This window comes from Haemorhous mexicanus, chromosome 1 (genome assembly GCF_027477595.1).
Source record: "Haemorhous mexicanus isolate bHaeMex1 chromosome 1, bHaeMex1.pri, whole genome shotgun sequence".
In the NCBI taxonomy this organism is placed as follows: Eukaryota; Metazoa; Chordata; class Aves; order Passeriformes; family Fringillidae; genus Haemorhous; species Haemorhous mexicanus.
The window spans coordinates 565,255-578,516 of record NC_082341.1 but is presented as its reverse complement, the minus strand read 5'-3'; the positions used below and the strand labels follow the sequence as shown (position 1 = coordinate 578,516).

At 63.6% G+C, this 13,262-nt stretch overlaps 1 protein-coding gene across 3 annotated transcripts in view; it reads left to right on the top strand.

Moving 5' to 3' along the window:
* SCAP (SREBF chaperone) overlaps positions 1–13,262 on the top strand; it is a 66,736-nt gene that overhangs the window by 51,640 nt on the left and 1,834 nt on the right. For all 3 annotated transcript variants that reach the window (XM_059870486.1, XM_059870394.1, XM_059870315.1), the window contains 10 exons: positions 4,556–4,965; positions 5,914–6,081; positions 7,272–7,467; positions 8,158–8,273; positions 8,360–8,894; positions 9,460–9,545; positions 10,134–10,216; positions 10,914–11,080; positions 12,368–12,448; positions 13,020–13,226. In XM_059870486.1, the coding sequence (XP_059726469.1) occupies positions 4,556–4,965; positions 5,914–6,081; positions 7,272–7,467; positions 8,158–8,273; positions 8,360–8,894; positions 9,460–9,545; positions 10,134–10,216; positions 10,914–11,080; positions 12,368–12,448; positions 13,020–13,226 (2,049 nt within the window). The remainder of the gene's footprint in view (positions 1–4,555; positions 4,966–5,913; positions 6,082–7,271; positions 7,468–8,157; positions 8,274–8,359; positions 8,895–9,459; positions 9,546–10,133; positions 10,217–10,913; positions 11,081–12,367; positions 12,449–13,019; positions 13,227–13,262) is intronic.

Sequence of the window (13,262 nt, the reverse complement as noted above, 5' to 3'; positions counted from 1 at the left end):
AGAGAGCCAGGGGGGCACACAGAGAGCCAGGGGGGCACATGGGCAGCTGGGATGGCACCCGCACTGCCAGGGGGGCACCCACACTGCCAGGGGGGCACACAGAGAGCCAGGGGGGCACACAGAGAGCCAGGGGGGCACATGGGCAGCTGGGATGGCACCCAGCCTGCCAGGGGGGCACCCACACTGCCAGGGGGGCACACAGAGAGCCAGGGGGGCACACAGAGAGCCAGGGGGGCACATGGGCAGCTGGGATGGCACCCGCACTGCCAGGGGGGCACCCGCACTGCCAGGGGGCACACAGAGAGCCAGGGGGGCACACAGAGAGCCAGGGGGGCACATGGGCAGCTGGGATGGCACCCACACTGCCAGGGGGCACACAGAGAGCCAGGGGGGCACATGGGCAGCTAGGATGGCACCCGCACTGCCAGGGGGGCACCCGCACTGCCAGGGGGCACACAGAGAGCCAGGGGGGCACACAGAGAGCCAGGGGGGCACATGGGCAGCTGGGATGGCACCCGCACTGCCAGGGGGGCACCCGCACTGCCAGGGGGCACACAGAGAGCCAGGGGGGCACACAGAGAGCCAGGGGGGCACACGGGCAGCTGGGATGGCACCCAGCCTGCCAGGGGGGCACCCACACTGCCAGGGGGGCACACAGAGAGCCAGGGGGGCACACAGAGAGCCAGGGGGGCACATGGGCAGCTGGGATGGCACCCAGCCTGCCAGGGGGGCACCCACACTGCCAGGGGGGCACACAGAGAGCCAGGGGGGCACACAGAGAGCCAGGGGGGCACATGGGCAGCTGGGATGGCACCCGCACTGCCAGGGGGGCACCCGCACTGCCAGGGGGCACACAGAGAGCCAGGGGGGCACACAGAGAGCCAGGGGGGCACATGGGCAGCTGGGATGGCACCCACACTGCCAGGGGGCACACAGAGAGCCAGGGGGGCACATGGGCAGCTAGGATGGCACCCGCACTGCCAGGGGGGCACACGGGCAGCTGGGATGGCACCTGCACTGCCAGGGGGGCACACGCACTGCCAGGGGGGCACACGGGCAGCTGGAATGGCACCCAGCCTGCCAGGGGGGCACACAGAGAGCCAGGGGGGCACACAGATGGTTGGGATGGCACCCAGACAGCCAGGATGGCACACAGACCACCAGGGTGGCACCCAGAGAGCCAGGGGGGCACCCAGAGAGCCAGGGGGGCACCCAGATGGTTGGGATGGCACCCAAATAGCCAGGGTGGCACCTAGACAGCTGGGATGGCACCCAGAGAGCCATGGTGGCACCCCTGTCTGCCCCACTGGGCACCCAAACAGCCAGACTGGCAGCCCTGCCCACCCCATTGGGCACCTGCCCCTGCCAGGCTGGCAGCCCTGCCCACCCCATTGGGCACCTGCCCCTGCCAGGCTGGCAGCCCTGCCCACCCTGCCACCACCCATCCCCACCTCCGTGTCCTGCTTCCATGGGATGCAGAAGTTCAATCCCCACATGGTCCCAGAGCAGTGGGTCCTGCGTGAGTGGACCCAAAAACCCAAACTGAGCCTTTCCAGCCCTGCCTGGAGGTGCCAGACCTGCTGGTCCCAGCTGCCAGCACGGAGTCCCTTCCTGCTGTGCCTTTGGGGGGAGAAGTTGGGATCTGAGCATCCCGTGGATCATGGAAAAGTGCTGTCCAGGTTTGGGTGTGCTGGGCAGTGCTCCAAATGTCCCCCCTGTGCCACCTCCCTGTCCCCAGGAAACAGTGCTGGGAGCGAGGCTGCAGGAAATGAGGGCTACCTGTGCTTGGGGTGCCGTGGGTCAGCTCAGGCAGGGGACTGAAGGGAGCTGTGTCCCTGCTCAGGCAGGGGACAGGACAGTGGCACTGAGGGAGCTGTGTCCCTGCTCAGGCAGGGGACAGGGCGGTGGCTCTGAGGGAGCTGTGTCCCTGCTCAGGCAGGGGACAGGGCGGTGGCACTGAGGGAGCTGTGTCCCTGCTCAGGCAGGGGACAGGGCGGTGGCACTGAGGGAGCTGTGTCCCTGCTCAGGCAGGGGACAGGACAGTGGCACTGAGGGAGCTGTGTCCCTGCTCAGGCAGGGGACAGGGCAGTGGCACTGAGGGAGCTGTGTCCCTGCTCAGGCAGGGGACAGGGCAGTGGCACTGAGGGAGCTGTGTCCCTGCTCAGGCAGGGGACAGGGCGGTGGCACTGAGGGAGCTGTGTCCCTGCTCAGGCAGGGGACAGGGCGGTGGCACTGAGGGAGCTGTGTCCCTGCTCAGGCAGGGGACAGGGCAGTGGCACTGAGGGAGCTGTGTCCCTGCTCAGGCAGGGGACAGGGCGGTGGCACTGAGGGAGCTGTGTCCCTGCTCAGGCAGGGGACAGGGCAGTGGCACTGAGGGAGCTGTGTCCCTGCTCAGGCAGGGGACAGGGCGGTGGCACTGAGGGAGCTGTGTCCCTGTGTCCCTGCTCAGGCAGGGGACAGGGCGGTGACACTGAGGGAGCTGTGTCCCTGCTCAGGCAGGGGACAGGACGGTGGCACTGAGGGAGCTGTGTCCCTGCTCAGGCAGGGGACAGGGCGGTGGCACTGAGGGAGCTGTGTCCCTGCTCAGGCAGGGGACAGGGCGGTGGCACTGAGGGAGCTGTGTCCCTGCTCAGGCAGGGGACAGGGCGGTGGCACTGAGGGAGCTGTGTCCCTGCTCAGGCAGGGGACAGGGCGGTGGCACTGAGGGAGCTGTGTCCCTGCTCAGGCAGGGGACAGGGCAGTGGCACTGAGGGAGCTGTGTCCCTGCTCAGGCAGGGGACAGGGCAGTGGCACTGAGGGAGCTGTGTCCCTGCTCAGGCAGGGGACAGGGCGGTGGCACTGAGGGAGCTGTGTCCCTGCTCAGGCAGGGGACAGGGCAGTGGCACTGAGGGAGCTGTGTCCCTGCTCAGGCAGGGGACAGGGCAGTGGCACTGAGGGAGCTGTGTCCCTGCTCAGGCAGGGGACAGGGCGGTGGCACTGAGGGAGCTGTGTCCCTGCTCAGGCAGGGGACAGGGCAGTGGCACTGAGGGAGCTGTGTCCCTGCTCAGGCAGGGGACAGGGCGGTGGCACTGAGGGAGCTGTGTCCCTGTGTCCCTGCTCAGGCAGGGGACAGGGCGGTGACACTGAGGGAGCTGTGTCCCTGCTCAGGCAGGGGACAGGACGGTGGCACTGAGGGAGCTGTGTCCCTGCTCAGGCAGGGGACAGGGCGGTGGCACTGAGGGAGCTGTGTCCCTGCTCAGGCAGGGGACAGGGCGGTGGCACTGAGGGAGCTGTGTCCCTGCTCAGGCAGGGGACAGGGCGGTGGCACTGAGGGAGCTGTGTCCCTGCTCAGGCAGGGGACAGGGCGGTGGCACTGAGGGAGCTGTGTCCCTGCTCAGGCAGGGGACAGGGCGGTGACACTGAGGGAGCTGTGTCCCTGCTCAGGCAGGGGACAGGGCGGTGACACTGAGGGAGCTGTGTCCCTGCTCAGGCAGGGGACAGGGCGGTGGCACTGAGGGAGCTGTGTCCCTGTGTCCCTGCTCAGGCAGGGGACAGGGCGGTGACACTGAGGGAGCTGTGTCCCTGCTCAGGCAGGGGACAGGACGGTGGCACTGAGGGAGCTGTGTCCCTGCTCAGGCAGGGGACAGGGAGGTGACACTGAGGGAGCCGTGTCCCTGCTCAGGCAGGGGACAGGGCGGTGGCACTGAGGGAGCCGTGTCCCTGCTCAGGCAGGGGACAGGGAGGTGACACTGAGGGAGCTGTGTCCCTGCTCAGGCAGGGGACAGGGCAGTGGCACTGAGGGAGCTGTGTCCCTGCTCAGGCAGGGGACAGGGCAGTGACACTGAGGGAGCTGTGTCCCTGCTCAGGCAGGGGACAGGGCGGTGGCACTGAGGGAGCTGTGTCCCTGTGTCCCTGCTCAGGCAGGGGACAGGGCAGTGACACTGAGGGAGCTGTGTCTCTGCTCAGGCAGGGGACAGGGCAGTGACACTGAGGGAGCTGTGTCCCTGCTCAGGCAGGGGACAGGGCAGTGGCACTGAGGGAGCTGTGTCCCTGCTCAGGCAGGGGACAGGGCAGTGACACTGAGGGAGCTGTGTCTCTGCTCAGGCAGGGGACAGGGCGGTGACACTGAGTGAGCTGTGTCCCTGCTCAGGCAGGGGACAGGGCGGTGACACTGAGGGAGCTGTGTCCCTGCTCAGGCAGGGGACAGGGCGGTGGCACTGAGGGAGCTGTGTCCCTGCTCAGGCAGGGGACAGGGCGGTGGCACTGAGGGAGCTGTGTCCCTGCTCAGGCAGGGGACAGGGCGGTGACACTGAGGGAGCCGTGTCCCTGCTCAGGCAGGGGACAGGGCGGTGACACTGAGGGAGCCGTGTCCCTGTGTCCCTGCTCAGGCAGGGGACAGGGCGGTGGCACTGAGGGAGCTGTGTCCCTGCTCAGGCAGGGGACAGGGCGGTGACACTGAGGGAGGTGTGTCCCTGCTCAGGCAGGGGACAGGGCGGTGGCACTGAGGGAGCTGTGTCCCTGCTCAGGCAGGGGACAGGGAGGTGACACTGAGGGAGCTGTGTCTCGCCCTGCACAGGTCGGGACAGTGATCTGGATCGGAATCCTGGTGTACACGGATCCCGCTGGGCTCCGCACCTACCTCACGTCCCAGGTCACGGAGCAGAGTCCCCTGGGGGACGCAGGCCTGCCTGCCATGCCCGTTCCTGGAGGGGTCCTGCCTGCTGGGGACCCCGAGCTGGACCTGTCCGTGTTCCCCTCGGAGCCCGTGCCGCTGTCGGAGAACCGGACGCAGCAGCGGGAGCAGAAGGCGCGGCTGGAGCCCGAGCAGCAGCCCTGGGGCCCCGAGGGCAGGGGCAACGGGCAGCTGGAGCTGGGAACAGAAGCACAGGTTACCTGGGGAGCAGAGGATGAGGAGATCTGGAGGAAGCTTTCCTTCAGGCACTGGCCAGCCCTCTTCAGCTACTACAACATCACCCTGGCCAAGAGGCAAGTGGGCTGGCATGGAGTGCCACTGGCACGGGGAGCTGGCAGCTGACCCCAGGGGGATTGTCCTGTCCTCCCTGCTCCATACCCACATAACCTGCTTCCGTGGGGCTCATTCCAGGTGTGTGTGGGAGCAGCTGCTGAGCAGGTCCCCTGGGGTGGGCAGAGCTCACAAACCCTCCAGGGCTGTTCCTCTGGGAGTCAGGGTGGTTCCACTCTGCTCCTGGGTGGTTTATGTGCTTGGTGTCTTCTGTCTTCCTTCTTCCTGGAATTTAAGTTTTAAAATTTGCAAAACAAGAAAAGGAGGTTCAGGGGGGACCTTGTGGCTCTGCACAACTCCCTGAGAGGAGGGGACAGCCAGGGGGGGTCGGGCTCTGCTCCTAGGGAACAGGGACGGGAGGAGAGGGAACGGCCTCAGGGGTTTCCAGGGGAGGGTCAGGGTGGATATTGGGAAAATTCCTTCCCCAGAAGGGTTCTCTGGCCCTGGCAGTAGGGAAGTCCCCATCCCTGGAGGGATTTGAAAGCTGAGTGAATGTGGGGTTTGGGGACATAGGTTAGTGGTGGCCAAGGGGGAGCAGTCAGACTTGATGGTGCCAGAGAGCTTTTCCAACCTCAGTAATTCCACAAGTGTCCGATACGATCATCTGTAAGGGATGGAAATAGTACATGTGAGGAGAGACAGCTGAGCTGAAGGAGCTTCTTGGTGAGACCTCCCAGCCTGCAGCACCCAGGAAACTAGGCTTAAATTCATGGGATGCACTTGATCTCATCAGGCTTCATTTCTGTTGGCTCTTTGAAGGGTTAAAACCTGGGGAGTAGCTTTAGAGGAGAATGTTTCCAAGGAGATCTTTGGTGCAGGGCACCTGAAGCGAGGCACTGAAAGCACCCCGATTCCTGCCGTGGCTGCCCAGTGAGCCGTGCCCTCCTGAGCTGCTGTCCCTGTGCCCTCAGGTACATCAGCATCCTGCCAGCCATCCCGGTGACGCTGTACCTGAACCCCCAGGAGGCCCTGGAGATGCGGCACCCGCAGGAGACCTGGCGCTCCCAGCCCTTCCTGGACACGGCCCCGCGGCCGGAGCGCCCCGCGCCCCGCGGCCACCAGGACGTCACCCTCTACAAGTAGAGTGTCTGCCACGGCCCCTGAGCCTGCCTCCGCCCCACGGGGCTCTGCTCCTGCTGCTGCAGTGCCACAGCTCGGGGTGCTGGGCATGCTCCAGTGCAAGGGGAAATTGATGCATCCTGGCAGGTTTCCGTCAGCTGAGGGCAGGAATGGGCTGTGCATGGAGGCCCCCAGGGCTCCTGCTGCAGTGCAGGGCTGGTCGTGGGGTGACCAGGACAGAAGGTCAATTTGGGGGTGTAGTATTGTCCACAAGGGTCCCAGGATGAGGGAAGAGACGAGGAAGTTGACTCCATGTATCAGAAGGTTTGATTTATTATTTTATGATAGATAATATATGAAAACTATACTAAAAGAACAGAAGAAAGGATTTCATCAGCAGGCTAAGCAAAGAATAGCAAAGGAAGGAATAACAAAGGCTTGTCTCTGACCCAGACAGTCTGGGCAGGTGATCTGTGATTGGCCCTTAATTGGAAACAACCAGATGAGACCAATCCCAGATCCACCTGGTGCATTCCACAGCAGCAGATAAGAATTGTTTACAGCTTGTTCCTGAGGCCTCTCAGCTTCTCAGGAGGGAAAAATCCTAAGGAAAGGATTTTTCATAAAACATGTCGGTGACAGGGGGGTTTAAATGTGATTTCATAGAACCCCAGAATGGTCTGGGTTGGAAGGGACCCTAAAACCAATCCAGTCCCCCTCTGTGCCATGGGCAGGGACACCTTCCACCATCCCAGGGTGCTCCAAGCCCTGTCCAACCTGGCCTTGGACACTTCCAGGGATCCAGGGGCAGCCACCACCCGGCTATAATTTTATAATGATTTATTGGGGGTCAGATCAAACTCTGGTGCAAGGAGCTCCCCTCTCTGTGGAGAGTACAGCTCACAACCCCTGCCTGAATCTGCACCTGCTGAACATGCTGTTATGCCATCCCCAGCTGGTGTTTTCTTAAAATCTTAGCTGCTCATTGCTTTCCTTACTGAAAAGCCTCAAAACCTTGTGGAAATTGTCATTTTCCCATTAAACCCCCCTTAATTTCCAACAAATCTCTGTAATTTGTTGAAAGGCTTTCTCAGCTGAGAAATTCATACCAGCCCATGAGTAATCCCAGCACAAGACTTCCCAAATCCATCCGTGGAGTAGAAACTGGAGTTTATTTCCTTACCTTCTTGTGTGTGTGTGTGTCCCCCAGGGTGGCTGCTCTGGGCCTGGCCTCGGGCATCGTGCTGGTGCTGATGCTGTTCTTGCTGTACCGGGTGCTGTGCCCCAAGAACTACGGGCAGAACGGGCCGGGCCGGCGGCGCCGCGGGGACCTGCCCTGCGACGACTACGGCTACTCGCCCCCCGAGACCGAGATCGTGCCCCTGGTCCTCAGGGGACACCTCATGGTACGTCCAGCTTAGCCAGCAGTACCCAAGGAAAGGTCATTGGGGCGTGAAATTCCTGCAGCACCTTCTCAGCTCCTCCTGGGGCTGCCTGGCTGCAATTCCCACCATCACCGCCTCTGGATTCCCTTCCCTGCTTTGCTGGGGTACCTCCAGGGGACAGCTGGATGTGGCACTGGGTGCTCTGGGGGGCATCAGTCACAGGTGGGACTCAGGGGTCTGGGAGGGCTTTTCCAGTTGGGATGAGTCTGGGATTCTTCCTGTTCTGATGAAACAAAGCTCTTGGGCATTCAGACGGATGAGTTTACAGTGCTGGGCTGTGTCTCCCAGCAAAGCTGTATCTTTGGGAAGGCAGGACAGACGGAGTCTGTTGGATTTGCAGCACTGCAGTGCACACTGAGGTCTCTGGGCAGAAATCCTGGAATCCCAGAATGGTTTGGGTTGAAAGGGACCTTGAAATTCATCCAGTGCCACCCCTGCCATGGCAGGGACACCTTCCACAAGCCCCATCCAACCTGGCCTTGGACACTTCCAGGGACTTCCATGTCCTCACCGTCCCTCAGTCCCTAAACCAGCCAGCTTTGACATGAAGTCCATCATCTCTGCAGCTCTGCAGGCACAGCAGGCTGTGCTCAGGATCCAGAGGCCCTGGTGGTGCCCCACTGAGCTGTGCCTGTCCTTCCCCCCTCGCAGGACATCGAGTGCCTGGCCAGTGACGGGATGCTGCTGGTGAGCTGCTGCCTGGTGGGGCAGATCCGCGTGTGGGACGCGCAGACGGGCGACTGCCTCACCGTCATCCCCAAGCCCAGGTAGGGCCCTGGCCGTGTCCCCACGTCCCCAGAGCCCTGTGCTCCCAGCCCCCAGCCGAGGGGCTCAGCTTCGTCCCTCCTTCCAGGCTGCGCAGGGACAGCAGCGGCGTCTTCGACTACCAGGAGGGCTGGGATCCCAGCCCGGACGGCAAGAACGGGCTGGAGGACTCCTTTGAGAGCAGCCACCAGCTGAAACGGCTGCTGGGGCCCCCCCAGCCCGCGCTGTTCTGTGACCAGCCCGACCTCACCTCCCTGATCGACACCAACTTCCTGGAGCACGCCAGGGCCGAGCCCGAGCCGCGGCTGCGGGCCGTGGGCGCCCGCCGCAAGGACTCGGGCTACGACTTCAGCAGCCTGGTGGGGAAGGTGTACGAGGAGCACGGCGGCTCCGGCTGCAGGAACGGGACCTTCCCGGGGCTCCCGGCCCCGCACGGCCCCGCCGGGCTCTGCGGCAGCCGCGCCCCGGCCTGCGGAGAGGGCGAGGGCGGCTGCGGCGGGGACGAGACCTGTGACAAATCCTCACCCCCGCCCTCCTGGGGAGGGGACCTGGAGAGCTCCATCTGGAGCCTGGAACTGCAGGGGAACCTCATCGTGGCTGGCAGGAGCAATGGGAAGCTGGAGGTGAGGAACGGGACACGGAGGGGAAGGTGGAGTGACGAGCGGGGACACAGTAAAGGGAGATGGAGATTAGGAGTGGACACAGTAACAGGGAGGTGGTGATGAGTGGGGACACAGTAACAGGGAGGTGGTGATGAGTGGGGACACAGTAACAGGGAGGTGGTGATCAGGAGCAGGGACACGGTAACAGGATGGTGGAGATGAGCAGGGACACAGTAACAGGATGGTGGCGATGAGTGGGGCATAGTAATGGGGGGGTGGAAATGAGGAGCAGGGACACAGTAACAGAGGTGGAGATGAGGAACAAGGACACAGTAACAGGTGGAGATGAGCAGGGACACAGTAACAGGATGGTGCTGATCAGGAGCAGGGACACAGTAACAGGAGGGTAGACATGAGGAGCAGGGATGAAGTGCTGGGAGGCAGGAGGTGACACAGTCTGGGAGCACAGCCCAGGGAGCTGTGACCTGCTCACTCAGCTCAGGGACCAGGAGCAGGGCACACGGAGCTGTTCAGGATCCCAGATCCCCTGTGGCCAGTGTCACCGCAGTGACCCCTCCTCCCCCAGGTGTGGGATGCCATCGAGGGGACCCTCCGCAGCAGCAATGATGAAGGACAATCCGGCATCACAGCCCTCGTCTTCCTCAACAACAGGTAACTCCTTGTGCAGGTACTGGGAGATGCCCAGCCCCAACCTCCACAGCAGCTCCTGGCAGCAGAGGCTGGGCTGGGATGTCTCTTCCTTGGGATCAGTGTCATGGAATATCCTGAGCTGGAAGGGGCCCCCAGGGATCATGGAGTCCAACCCCTGGCCCTGCCCAAGACACCCCAACCACCCCAGCCTGTGCCTGAGAGCTTTGTCCAAACACTCCTGAGCTCTGGCAGGGTTGGAGCTGTCACCATTCCCAGGGGAGCCCATTCAGTGCCCAACCACCTTTTCTTGTTATCCAACCTCTCATCCAGCCTAACCCTCTGAGAAGCACCCCCTCACCAGCTTTCCTGGCTCCAGGAATGCTCCAGCAGCCACCTCTTTCAGCCCTCAGTCTTGTCAGTAGCTGAATGTCCAGAGGGTTTCAGGGCTGGGACACCTTGGGGTCACGGCTGCTCAGAGGCACTGCCATTGTCCAGTCCATTCAGAGCCGTGTCCAGTGTCCCAGCCCAGTTCTGTGCAGCCTCTTCCCGGGCTGTCCAGGTTTGGGGCTCAGGGAGGGGCCTCTCTCAGCCCCCACCTCTGTCCCTCAGGATCGTGGCTGCCCGCCTGAATGGCTCCTTGGATTTCTTCTCTCTGGAGACACACACGTCCTTGAACCACCTGCAGTTCCGAGGTGAGCGGCTGTTGGAATGTCAGTGTGCTGCCCTGGGCTCCTGCCTTCCCCTCCTCGCAGCTGAGTGTTCCTCACAGCCCTTCAGCTTTGGTGGTAGCTGCTCCAGAAGCACCCAGAGCTGTGCTGAGCTGAGGGCTGCTCTGGGAGCTCCCTGTGCTGGGACACCATCCCCATGCCTCCCTTACCTCCTTCCACCTGTGTCTCCTTTCTGTCTCACCGTTCCCAATGCCAGGAAGAGCCCGAGCCCTTGGCACAGCCACAGCACAGCCCAGAGGGGCCCGTGGGGGTGGCTGGCTAGGGCAGGGGGTTCCTTTGCTTCTGGAGCAGAATAGAGGGGATGATTCAGATGGGATACTGGGGGGACATTCTTCCCTGGAGAGTGGCAAGGGACTGGAATTCATTTCCTGGAGAAGCTGTGGCTGCCCCATCCCCGGAGGCATCCAAGGCCAGGCTGACAGGGCTGTCCCAGGAGCAGCCTGGGATAGTGGAAGGTGTCCCTGCCCCTGGCAGGCAGGCTGTGGGACTGGATGGGCTTTAAGGGCCCTTCCATCCCAAACCAGTCTGGAATTGCCTGACCCTGCTGAGACCCTCACTCAGCTGTTCTTAGCTGCAGTTCCAGCCCCAGTTCCCCACAGCCAGCACCCAGACCCCCCGTGCCATGCCGAGGTGCCCGTGCCCAGCCCCGTGTTGCCCGCAGGTGGCCCGGGCAGGAGCAGCCTGCCGCCGTCGCCGGAGCTGTGCCGCGGGGCCGCGCTGCGCTGCCGGCTGACACACAGCGTGGCGTGCGCGCACCACAAACCCATCACGGCGCTGCGGGCCGCCGCCGGCCGCCTCGTCACCGGCAGCCAGGACCACACCCTGCGGGTGAGCGGCGGGCACCGCGGGGCGGGGACAGCGCGGGGCGGGGAGCTGGGAGCTCCGCGGGGTCTGCTCACCGAGGAGTCCAAGGACAGAGCCCAGAGTGTCACCTCACCCTGAGCTGAGTGTGGGACCTTCGTGCCGTGGGAATGGGTGACTTCAAAGAATTATGGAATCACTGAGGTTGGGAAAGCTCTTCCAGACTGTCCAGGCAGTCTCCAGCGCTGCAAGGCCACCACTACCCCCTGTCCCCAAGTGCCACATCCACGTGACTTTTAGATCCCTTCAGGGATGGGGAATCCACCACTGCCCTGGCAGCCCCTTCCAATGCCTGACCACCCTTCCCATGAAGGAGTTTTCCCAATATCCAACCTAAACCTCCCTCTCCTCCTGTCCCTGTTCCCTGGGAGCAGAGCCCAATCCCCCTGGCTGTCCCCTCCTGGCAGGAGCTGTGCAGAGCCACAAGGGCCCACCTGAGCCTCCTTTGCTCCAGGCTGAGCCCCTTCCCAGCTCCCTCAGGAATTCTCCAGCCCCTGCCCAGCTCCCTCAGGAATTCTCCAGCCCCTTCCCAGCTCCCTCAGGAATTCTCCAGCCCCTTCCCAGCTCCCTCAGGAATTCTCCAGCCCCTTCCCAGCTCCCTCAGGAATTCTCCAGCCCCTGCCCAGCTCCCTCAGGAATTCTCCAGCCCCTGCCCAGCTCCCTCAGGAGTTCTCCAGCCCTTTCCCAGCTCCCTCAGGAATTCTCCAGCCCTTTCCCAGCTCCGTTCCCTGAAACACTCTAGCCCCTCCAGGTCTTCCTGTCAGGGGGGACCCAAAGCAGCCCCCAGGATCAGAGGCCACTCAGCAGGGCCAGCACAGGGGGACAATCCCTGCCCTGGTCTTGTGGCCACACTGGTTTGATACAATCCAGGTGGCATTGGTCTGTTTCTCACCTGGGCACAGCTGGTCACATCCACCAGCACCCCAGAGTCTTTCCAGCTCCTGTGTCCCCAGACTGGAGCATTCCATGAGGTTGCTGTGACATTCCTTGAGTGGCAGACCCAGGTTCTGGGGTGTCCCCTCTCCCCTTCCCCTTCAGCTGTGCAGTCACTGCCCTGTGGCCACCCTGGCACTGCCCACCAGCCATGACCTGCCCTGCCCCACCCTGCAGCACCCTGTGGCCCCTGGCACCACGGGCGGGCTCTGGCTGTGCCACAGTGGGACCAGCTGGGCCCTGTTGTGCCTGGGGAGCCCAGGTGGCACCAGCCTGAGCCCAGCTGGCCCCAGAGCCTCACTCGGGCCTCTCCTGCCCCAGGTGTTCCGGCTGGAGGACTCGTGCTGCCTGTTCACCCTGCAGGGCCACTCGGGGGCCATCACAGCCGTGTACATCGACCAGGTACGGGGAGATGCTCACCTGCCTTCACACCTGAGCTGATACCTGAGCCCATCCTTGCTCCCATCCCTGCTCCCATCCCTGAGCCAGTGGCTCAGCTGGAGGCACCCTCCTGGCTCCCTCCATCTCTGTCTGGCCAAGCCAGAGTTTTCCCCCAGTTCACTGTGAGCTCAGCAATCTTTCCCTGGAGATCTCTTGTTTCTCTGTCCTTCTGGAGCAGGGAATCCCTGTTCCTGCACTGCCAGCTGGGGCTGAGCAGGCCTGAAACGGGGCCTGGGCCCAGGGAGGCTCTGCCCCCAGTCCCCAGGAGGAGTGGGGGTCCCCAGTGTGCTCCCTACAGCAGCGTGTGCCCCCAGGTGCTGTCCCACTGCACAGAAGTGACCTCAGTGCCTCTGCACTGGGGCTCCTGGGGGAGCCGGCTCTGTTCCCCGCAGCCTGCCCAAGCTCACGAGCAGGCAGGGAAGCCCTGGGCTGGCAGGGCAGGGGTGCAGCCACGCTCACTCACCTCCTGCAGCCGGGAGCGTGGGTGGCTGCGCGTGCGCCCCGGCACTGAGGTGGCCCCGGTGTCCTGCAGACCATGGTGCTGGCCAGCGGTGGCCAGGACGGGGCCATCTGCCTGTGGGACGTGCTGACGGGCAGCCGTGTCAGCCACATGTTCGCCCACCGCGGGGACGTCACCTCGCTGACCTGCACCACGTCCTGCGTCATCAGCAGCGGCCTGGACGACGTCATCAGCATCTGGGACCGCAGCTCGGGCGTCAAACTCTACTCCATCCAGCAGGTGGGACCTGGGGGCAGCTGGGAAGGGGAAACCGGA